The sequence below is a fragment of the Lactuca serriola genome, chromosome 5 (assembly GCF_051521515.1).
Source record: "Lactuca serriola cultivar US96UC23 chromosome 5, Lser_US96UC23_V15, whole genome shotgun sequence".
Classification (NCBI taxonomy): Eukaryota; Viridiplantae; Streptophyta; class Magnoliopsida; order Asterales; family Asteraceae; genus Lactuca; species Lactuca serriola.
In genome coordinates, this window is record NC_136412.1 from 224,449,572 (window position 1) to 224,460,136 (window position 10,565).

General features: G+C 34.5%; 1 protein-coding gene across 1 annotated transcript; it reads right to left on the bottom strand.

Annotated features, from left to right (window-relative positions):
- Window positions 1-5,312: 5,312 nt before the first annotated feature.
- On the bottom strand, window positions 5,313-9,527 carry LOC145053656 (uncharacterized). Its single transcript, XM_079001730.1, has 10 exons — window positions 9,237-9,527; window positions 9,085-9,152; window positions 8,848-8,909; window positions 8,522-8,671; window positions 8,256-8,432; window positions 7,966-8,178; window positions 6,535-7,871; window positions 6,384-6,446; window positions 6,226-6,301; window positions 5,313-6,110 (listed from the first exon to the last, which is right to left on the bottom strand). The coding sequence occupies exons 1-10, from the start codon at window positions 9,452-9,454 to the stop codon at window positions 5,457-5,459; spliced, it is 3,018 nt and encodes a 1,005-aa protein (XP_078857856.1). The 5' UTR covers window positions 9,455-9,527; the 3' UTR covers window positions 5,313-5,456.
- Window positions 9,528-10,565: the final 1,038 nt, after the last annotated feature.

Below are 10,565 nucleotides of genomic sequence, written 5' to 3' on the forward strand. Positions count from 1 at the left end.
TGGCAAGTACTAACGGTCGGGGCAAAGTCATATGAGGTGAAAAGGTTACAACACGTAATGTATGCATGTATCATATTGCATAATATGATTCTTGAAGACGAAGGAAGAGCGATATGCCGATACAACGAAAATGAAGTTTTGCCAAATGTCGAAGGAGTAGCCGTTGGTACACAAGAGTATAGGGTGAAAAGAAGAGAAGTACACAATCGCAACATTCATCACGCCCTTCGTGCTGATTTGGTGGAGCGCATTTATAGGGCTCATATTCAGCCCCCATTAGAGTTTTGTCACGATGATTTGTTTGACGAATCAAACGAGGATTCTGATATGTTCGTCGAGAGTGAAGATTCCGACGACGAGAGTGACGTTGGGGAGAATAATGCAGACGATCAAGGCGATGACGAGGACGATGAGGGCGATGACGAAGACGATGATTTCGAGTGACTTATTTTGGTTTAAATAAAATTAGGATATTAATTATGTTTTTTATGTTGCGGGTTGTTTGATTTTTTTTATTTTTTTTTGCATTTTTTAATTTTTCTACTTATTTAAATCTTAGGTTTAATGTAATTTTTATTTTAATTAATGAAATTATTTTTATTTTTAATTAAATTTTATGTTTGATATTAATTTAAAAATTATAAATCATTAAAAAATTTATTTAATAAAAAAAGTGAGGGAAGGGTTTCCCACCCATTCATTGGCTTTTAGGTGACGGAAAGGAAAGCGAGGGAAAGAGGGGTATGGCCCGCAAAAAGTGAGGGAAGCTTCCCTCCGGTCTAACATCTCTCTCTCTCTCTCTCTCTCTCTCTCTCTCTCTCTCTCTCTCTCTCTCTCTCTCTCTCTCTCTCTCTAAATAAAACCCCATTTGATCTACATCAGGTTCTTAAGTTCTTTCACTAAAATATTCATTTCATACATTAAAAAACCCATACCAGTAATTGGTATGTGTGTAAGAGTGTTTATTTGTGTGTGTTTATAATTTTTAGTATCAGTATGTTTGTGTTTATAATTTTCATCAATGATCAACAATCCTTGAAGTTGAAGAACATCGAAAGATATAATGCTAATCGAGACTGGAAACCTTTATCTAGATCTTTCTTTCTCTCTCCCGTTGGTGGCGATTAGAATCCACCACCATGATTTTGAAAAGATAAAAAAAGGTGCTCATGCTTATTTATCCCTTAAAAGAAACTTCGTTTTTGTTTTGTAACCTAATTGGACATGCCTTTTTCACATCATTACATTAGATCTCAAGAAACTCCCTTCAAAACCAAACAACTATTAAGGTACAGAATTTGATTTTGAAAGATATGATTTTTGATTAGGGAGTTAGGGTACCTAAATAGGGAGGGCCGGTCCAAGAATATTTTGGGCTCAGGGCGAAAAGAAAAAAAGGGTCCCTCAAAGCCACAAACGTAAAACTATTTGGAAAAAAAACATACACACACACACACAAAAAAAAAAAAAAAAAAAAAAAACACTAATTTTAAGAAAAATACTTTTTCTAACCTTTGTAGATGCAAAATGATCTACAACACTATTAAGATCAATTCAATCTAACATGTATAAAATTTGTGCCTTTGTGGACGCCTATTATCACATGAAGCTGCAAAATAAAATCAATAACAAGTCATAAATTTGTAAAATAAAATAACTTCAAAATCTGTTAACTAACAATTCTAATTAACATAATACATTATCAAGTCTAGAAATCTGCTAGTTTGAAGATGAAACTCTGAAAAATTAAGTCAAACACAAACATAAGAAAAGTTTTCTAAATAATGATACAAATATCTACGAACGTAATTTACCTAATTTAGTGAAATATCATAAACTTGGAGAATTAAGTTTCACTCTTTCAGTCTGAGATGGCTTGAAAAATCTGATTCCAAAACAAAATAGAAATTGAGAAATTGAAAGCTTTGTGAAACAAAAATCAGAAAAAACAAATAAATACAAACAGAGGACGAGAAACAAAAAACAAAAAACAGAAACTAAAAAAAATAAGAATCAGATATTAAAATCAGAAGCTTTAATACCAAACCTTAATTGGTATCTGCTACTCACTTCAGATTTCAGAGTTAAGCACAAAAGGAAAGATAAAATCATCATTTTAACACATAAGGTAGGCGAAAACAGCAATTCAGCATGAGAGAGTCAGACTCTAACTCGGTATAAGCAATAGAAAATCGATGAATTGATCAAGAGAGAAATCAGAAACGAAAATTTGGCATTGAGATTGAGTGCGCTTTATGTGCTAGTATGCTATGATGTTATGTGATAGTGGTAGGAGGGGAATGATAGACCCCAGTACCGGTCGATAGGGCCGAAGGGGTATGTCAGCACCCAGATAAGCTAGGAAGTATATGATTTATATGTTTATGTACTAGGATGCTATGTGGTAGAGTAGAGGGTGAAATACTCCCCGATACTGGTCGAAAGGACCGAAGGGGTAGGCCAGCACCCTTATATGTTAGGCGAGGTACCGGTCGAAAGAACCGAAGGGATAGGCCAGCACCCTGATATGCTAGGCTAGGTACCGGTCGACAGGACCGAAGGGGTAGGCCAACACCCTAATATGCTAGGCAGTTACCGGTTAAAAGAGACTGAAGGGGTAGTACAATACCCGGGTATGTTAGACGGTATGTATATTGTATGGTATGTGGTATGATGGGGGAACTCACTAAGCTTTGTGCTTACATTTATAGTTTTGGTTTCAGGTACTTCGTTTTCAAAGGAAAGGCGTCGGCTCGATCGCAGTGCATTACACTATGTTTTCCGCACATGAGATCTTTGGGATTACACTCTGATATTGTTTTATGATAACATGTTTTTATTATTAACATGTTGGTTTTGACATGGTATGTTATTATGGAGGTTTTCTTATATTGTTGGTTTTATAATAACTTAATTAAAAATGAAATTTTTGGTCTTGAATTTTGGGATTTTACAAATCCACACAAGGTAAACCCAAGTCTACCTTCTAAAAATAGAATTTTGACCAAAATTCAAACCAATCCAAAAGTCAAGGGTGAAAGTCAAAGTCAACAGCCCATAATGTCAACTGACCTTCCTTACGTTGTAACCTGTCCTTGGTCACGTCATGAGAGCTCACTCGGTCCGATTCCAACTTATCCTGACTCACCCTGGCCAACTCAGTCAAGGAAGGTCAACTTAGTTGTCCTCACGACGTGAGCAACCTTTCCTCACGTCGTGAGCTCCAAGAACATACCAGAACGGGACAAAAACTTAGATTTAGCCTTATATAACCATAAAACTTAGATCTAGCCTTATATAATCATACAGATCTATCCTTATATAACCATAAATCTAGCCTTATAATGGTCCATCAAACTTTCTCAATCAAGAAGAAAAGTGGGGCAAAACTTAGATCCAGCCTTATATAACCATAAATATAGGAGCTTTAACACTTACAATGGTCCAGAAACAATGTAAGGTGATGATGATGATGATTCCTTGTAAACCTCAACACAAGACCACCTTCTTCTTCATCTTTTGTCCTTCTTCCAAACCATAAAAAGCTCCCAAAATGACCAAAGATCAAGCAAGGATGAATACTAGGGTTTTTCTGAGATGAAAGAGGGGTTGGGGCTGATAAGAAACCCTAAAATGAGGTTAGAGATACTTAAATATAAAGGAAACTCTAAAAGATCATGGGTTTGGGTTGCAGCAGTTCTCACGTCGTGAGCACTCTATGTCTCACGTTGTGAGACCAGTCCCACACAACGTCATGAGCCTCTTATGCCTCACGTCGTGAGGCTCCTTCTTCTCCAAAATCCAACATTTTAGAGGCTCCTTCTTCTCCAAAACCCAACATTTTAACTTCGATTCATCTAGTGAAACGCGTGTTACATTGCCTCTAGTTTGTATATCTATATTCGTCTTGACTACAGGCTTCTTAATATATATATATATATATATATATATATATATATATATATATATATATATATATATATATATATAACAAATGACAAGATAGAAAATGGAATTCCTAAGAGTGGTTTAAGTTATACAACTAAATTTAGTAAAAAAAAATGTGACGCCACTAAGTATGATCAACATATAACACGTAAATGTTGACGATCATGTTTTATTGTTCTTCATTTGAGGTTTATATTCATTTGTGATTGTTTATGTTCATTTATTTTCATGTATGTTTATGTTCATATATATATTCATTAGTGTTTGTTTATTTTTGCTCTTTTATGTTCGTTTAAAATTTTAATGAAGATGATCAAGGTTATTTACTAAACCAACAAACATGAACAATAAATTTCGTTCGATCCGTTCTTTTTCGCACATTTATTATGGTTTTCATTTGTTGCAGTGGTTTGCGATTTTTGCTTTGCTTTTGTATTTACCTTGATGATGGTTTGTGGTTTTTGTTTTGATTTCGTATTTACGTTGATGATTTACGATGGTGATGGATAATTAAACATTCTTGAATGCTCTAGTGTTCACAGGTTCATCATCTTCATAGAACTTTATTATTTTTGCCTTCGCCATATCAAAACCTTAACTTCACCCTTCCACTAAGAAACTCTAGAAAATCAATAAATATTAAGATATTATTATCTCATGTATGCGGATGATGTCATATTTATTGGTGATTGGTCTATCACAAATTTCATTAATCTCAAGAGAATTCTAAGATGTTTTCACTTAGCCTCGGTTTTGAAGGTAAACTTTTACTAAATGAAGTCTTTCGGATTGGAATTAAGAATTTGGCATTGGCTTGCATGGCAAATTTTTAAAATCGTGAGTTTGGTGCAACTCTTTTTACCTAACTTGATGTTCCTATAGTCCCAAAACTTTGTAGACATTGAACTCCAATTGTTGATCACTTTTAAATCCAAATTGAGGGGGTGTTTGGCTTAGCTTTTCATAGCCAAAAGTCCTTTTTATAAAAGAAAAAAAACAAAAAGATGTTTGGCAAACTAGGAACTTTTAGAGTTTTAATACAAGAAAAATCATCTTTTTGAAAAAGTCAGGAAATCCTGACTTTTTGTAACTTTTTGGAAAAGATCTTTTGAGCTTTTAAAAGCTAAGCCAAACACCCCCTGAGTAATTGGAAATCCAAAATATTTCATTTGAGGGAAGATTAACATTAGTGAAGTCCGTTCTTGGAAGCCTTCCCTTCTTTTACTTTTCCATATACAAAGCACCAAAAAAAGTTATAGGCACATTAGAAAGTGTTAGGCTGAATTTATGGGGTTTGAGGGACATGGGACAAAAGGAAGATTAATTGGGTAGCATGGCAAAAGATGTTTGGTGATAGGTGGGAATTACAGAATTTGAACCTTGCCTTCTTTTGTTTAGTGTGTTATTAAAATAATTACACATTTCGACATTAACCCATTACCTAACATATTCATCGATTACCAAAGTTACATATTTTACAATAATGTTAACCATATTCAACATCAAGTTCAAACCCTTTTCAACATCTCCAATATGGCTTCTGTATTTCTCAAATCTTGGCTCTCTTCTTGTGACTCCTCTTCCATCCCTTGAGAAAAGTCAACACTCGTGTAAGTCCGGACCCCGGGCCCACGTCCTTCACAGTCTCTTGACCTCCCTTGTTGGGCCCGCCTCACTTCCTTTTGATGTTCGGTCAACTCCAACTTTTTCCTCTTAAACCCCAACCCTTTCCCATGGTCCTCCATTAGCTCTACTCTTTTCACACACCTGTTCAATGCTGTGGTGACCTTGTGTTTCTGTGGAGGGGTAATTTCGGAATTTGTTCTCGAGTGACTCTTTCTGTTTAGGTTTATTTTTCCATTTCTGAAGAGTTTGTCCAAAACGGGAAGCAAGTTTTGAGGGTAGTCAAGCTTGATTTGTGCACCGAATGTTGAATTCCAAAAGGTGATTGTTGGATTCGAGATTAAAGGATTTGAATGATCCAACGTTGCTTGGATTAGGGTTGATTGGAGTTTCAAAAAGGTTGAATTGAAGTCTATTGATGGTGAATGGGTTTGTAGACATTTAAGAATTGTGATCCATAATTGTTGGAGTTGATAAATTGTGTTTTCGTGTTGTGTTTCATGATCCGATAACCATTGAAGCAATGGAATTGATATAATCTGGATAAAAGAAAGTAAAATCAACGTAAAGAGTATGATAATCTTCGTGAAATTTGGAATTACGTGTAGAAAAATATAAAAAATGAGGAATTATCGGGAGAAGAGATAAACGAACCTCAATAAAGATAATGATATTGATAATCTCATCAAAGACAAAAGATTCCAAGAAGCGTATTAATGTGGAGAAAACCCTGAAATTATTTTCGTCATATAAAAACCACAAATTAAAATTGTTAAACAAATATAAAGACATGACCAAAAATATAAACTCACCTTGAGATCGTATCAAGAATCTTCGGATTTGCTTTCGCATCTACATATGACACACTTAGAAACCTAAGAAAAGCACAAATTAAAACGTTCAATTTGACATATATTTTAAGAAAATTGTTTAATTATTAGTCAAATATCCAAAAATGCTGACCTGGCAACACAATGGAGGCTGGTTTTGATGCACCGGATGCGTTTATCACCAACAACATCGTTATTCTTCCCACACGGATGTGATGATTTATTAATATCTTCAAGAACACATGTTATCACATCTCCACACAATGAAAGAAATTCATAACTCTTTTGATCAACTTTAGAATATTCTTCAAGAAACCGATCAAAAACCGGGAACAAACTTTCACAACACTCACAAGACTTGTAAATCGCAATCCATTGTTCAACAATTTCTTCAACATCAACCTTATTTTGTGGTATTTGAAATACACAAAAAGGGTAAGCCAAAAAACGAGAGATTACCAAATTCCAAGTGTCATCTACTTCGGATTTTTTCCCTTTTAAATAATCCTTCACACAATTTGCAATAGTAATCCACAAATTTAAATTGTTCGGTGTCACGTATTTCTCCAATGAAAATATCAACGTGTCAATAATATCATAAGCATCATATGACACCAATAACAAACTCACATAGTCCGAAAGTTTTCGTGCAGCAAAACTGTTATTCTTACAGCAACCCCTGAGCTGGCCCACACTGTCAAATAAATTCACCACTGCATTGAAGTAGAGTAGAACAAGATACGCCACGGGTGAAACCGTATTCTTTTCATCAAGTTTCATCTTGTAAAGAGGGGATCCTAAGATCAACGGTTGCAATTCCTCGATAACAATCTCGATAAACTCAAGAAAAGTTTGACCGATTTGACCTTCGGATAATGTCTTTAAACACGTTATAATTGTCTCGATGCACGACATAATGTCACTAAAAGAAACACCCGTGTTTTTTAGACATAATTGGACTCCTTTTATGGAAGAACGAAATAGCTTTAAAGCAGAATCATATGCTAACTCCCCATGATTGATGAAGACATGAACCATTTTTATAAAAAAGTCAAACCGATTTAAATTCCATGTCATCCATTTGACCGGGTGATCACCCGGTTGACCCAGTTGACCCACATGACTATTAATCAAATCCAAGCAGAAATTCCATGACCAGATGTTTCGATTATCGGGTCCCACACGAAAGACAGTTTCAAGCATAGGGTCTACAACAGTTTTGATAACTGAAGAGTGGTTGATAAAGGTATCGAGTTTGTGAAGCAAATAATTCCATGTATTTAGACAAGATAAGTGAACAGATGAATCGCATTTGGTTGACATGATTCCAATTAGAGGTGTCATTATGAGTTTAATGCTTTTGGTTAATCCATTGGCTTCAATAACACCATTTGTATTTGTATCTTCATTTGTTGTGTATTCTTGTGTTGGAAGAATGACTAAAGTATCTATCAAAGCTTCCCAAGCAATCTGCAAAATAATAATTTTTTAGCTAAATATTTAACATTTACACTTTTGACCCTTATCAATGAGATATAACCCAAACTGACCCGTTTTAAGGTACCTGTGAAGCAATCTTAACTTGTGGATCACTATCAGAAAATGTTTGTTCAGGAATTTTTAGTAGCTGATTGATTAAATGCCTGTTTTTAATGGAATAAGGTCCTATTAAGCAAATAAACCATCCCCATGATTGAATTGCTTGAATCTTCATCCCCTTTTTCAACAGCTCTTCCATTGCAGGAAGTAGTTTTCTCTTAACATCAACAATAACCACCTGTTTATATGATACAATACACATTTGTTATGAAATCAAAGAACATAAAAACATTTTCAAATCATGTTTATATATACCTTGGAAAGAGATGATGGAGGAGGGCATATTGTAGATTTGATTTTTAGTAAACATCTTTCTGACATATCTTTTTCCCTTTTATCTGAACTAACAAGTCTTCTGTATATTGGAGGAGCCCATAAGTTAGATGTTTCTCTCATCTTTTCATTCAATTGAGTTACAAGCTTCATCACAGCCTACAATATTAGTGTTAGAGAAAAGTTACTAAAAATAGGGCATGAAAAGTTGAAAACTAATATAACAAGATTAACTGAATTGTTCATACCTGCATAGCCTCAAAAGTTGTTGATAAAGATCCAGTAGGATTATCAAGAGCATGAACTATTGCTCTTACTAAAGAGTCGATATGAGCATTTAAAAATGATGGATTGAATTGTTGAACTGATATGCACCATACTCCTAAATTACAAACAGACTGCAATTGAACAATATATTGGATTAGCTTTCTAGGGCTATGATGTGGACAAGGAGGGCATTTGTGTCTTTTGCACAGACGAGAAATCATGCCAAAAGCAGGACAGATTGTTTTGTATTGTGTAACAAAACGAGTTTAAGTGTTATAAATGATCTCAAGCTATAAGAAATTTCAACCTTAATGCGTGTTGATAAAATGACTTTCTGCAAAGAACTTAGAACCATATCAGCATCATCCCCTGTCATGCCCACAAAACAAGATGCTCAGTTCAGTAGTTCACATCCATGTGTAGTAATCTCTTGAAACCGATTACAGTTCCTTGTTTCGTATGAAATAAAATGTTAAAAATGCGAAATGAAACTAGTAGACAATCAACTACTTAACGAGGCTAATTTACTCATCAGTCGACGTACCCAAAATGCCAGTAACAATGGAGGGATGGTAAATCATGAATCCCATACACTTCAAGGCTTGTGCAGCACTGCAATTAGACAAATTCATCCACACACCCACATTAGCAAGTAGCGAATAGCAAGGTAACAATCAATTACGAAAAAGAGCTTACATTTCCTCATCATCATCTGAAATATCGTTTGCCATCGAGGATAGAAGAACGTGAGATGAATCCGTCAGCGATTGAAGGAGGGAAGGATCAGTAGTCGAGTGTTCTTGGAGTTGTAATAACGTCGAGTAAAGGGACGATTTTTCTGATTTTGAGTTGATATTAGCACAACTTGATAAGAGACTTTTCAACTCGAGGAACTGGGTAGCGAAAACCCCCATTGTTTCTTCTTCAAATTTGGAGAAATTTGAGGAGTCGATTGCTTTTGGAGATTAACCCTAGTTTGGAGAGTGTTTTCAGTTCGCAGCAATATTCGCGCCATTAATAAATTTACATCGTCTTTGAAGGGAGAAAGGTTTTTGCTCTTTGGTCCTTAGTCTTTCGATAAGTTGTCATTTCAATACAAAAAATTACAAAAATTGTCCCTATGTTTAAAGAAAAAAATTCATTTTGGTCAAAAAAAAAAAAAAATTAGACTAGCACTATTGGTCCAAATTAGGTTTTTATTACGGTTTTGGTCTTAAAATTTTTGAAAAAACTTTTAATGACTATTTTGCCATTTTTATTTTGTTTCTTAGATTTATTTTTATTACCAAAATCATCAAAAAAAATTACAAACTCCATCATTTGACATCCTTCATTTTTCAGAACCAATTAAAATATTTTTTACGTTTTATAAATTGAAATGCAGAAATTCCAAGTTATACAAAACATTTTTGAGATAACAAAAGTTATTATATTTTATAAAAACTTCGAGGATGTCATCGTTCATATTCAAATATACATTACATCGTAAATATTAAAAGGTCATGATGTACTGTAACAAGCACATCTCTTTTTTTTAGTTAGCATCCTAACTAGACTTCGGTAGCCTTACATTCGCCACATGTGATGCATATAGAATGAGTGGGTCAGATTTGAAAAAACCTGGTGATATGCATAGGGTTTTCAAACCCATAATAATTTAATGATAATAAATAATATCATTCTTGCAAACAATGATGTTAAGTTTTATATATATATATATATATATATATATATATATAATACCAACTATCCAACCTAACCAATCCTCAAATCCTAGTTCGACAATCATCTAGAAGAATCACCTTACTTCATGAACTGTATGAGTATCTGTTGACTACACAGCCATGGGAGTCACTGGCTAGTGTAAGTCATATTTAAGGCAGCCAATGTTCATAGATTTGATAAATATGGTATTACATTTTATCTACGTCCATGGGTTATAACTCCATGATAGCAACGTAATTCACTAGACCGCCTAGAATAGTCAAGTGTTGTCATCTACTCTGGTCGGTGACCCAAACATAC

What these genes read in the sequence shown, in the direction of transcription:
- LOC145053656 (XM_079001730.1), bottom strand. Translation starts at nt 9,454, where the DNA reads ATGGGGGTTTTCGCTACCCAGTTCCTCGAGTTGAAAAGTCTCTTATCA. An exon ending in CTCCATCATCTCTTTCCAAG is followed by an intron (nt 8,179 to 8,255) that starts GTATATATAAAC and finishes TCATATAAACAG; the next exon opens with GTGGTTATTGTTGATGTTAA. An exon ending in AAGTTAAGATTGCTTCACAG is followed by an intron (nt 7,872 to 7,965) that starts GTACCTTAAAAC and finishes ATTATTTTGCAG; the next exon opens with ATTGCTTGGGAAGCTTTGAT.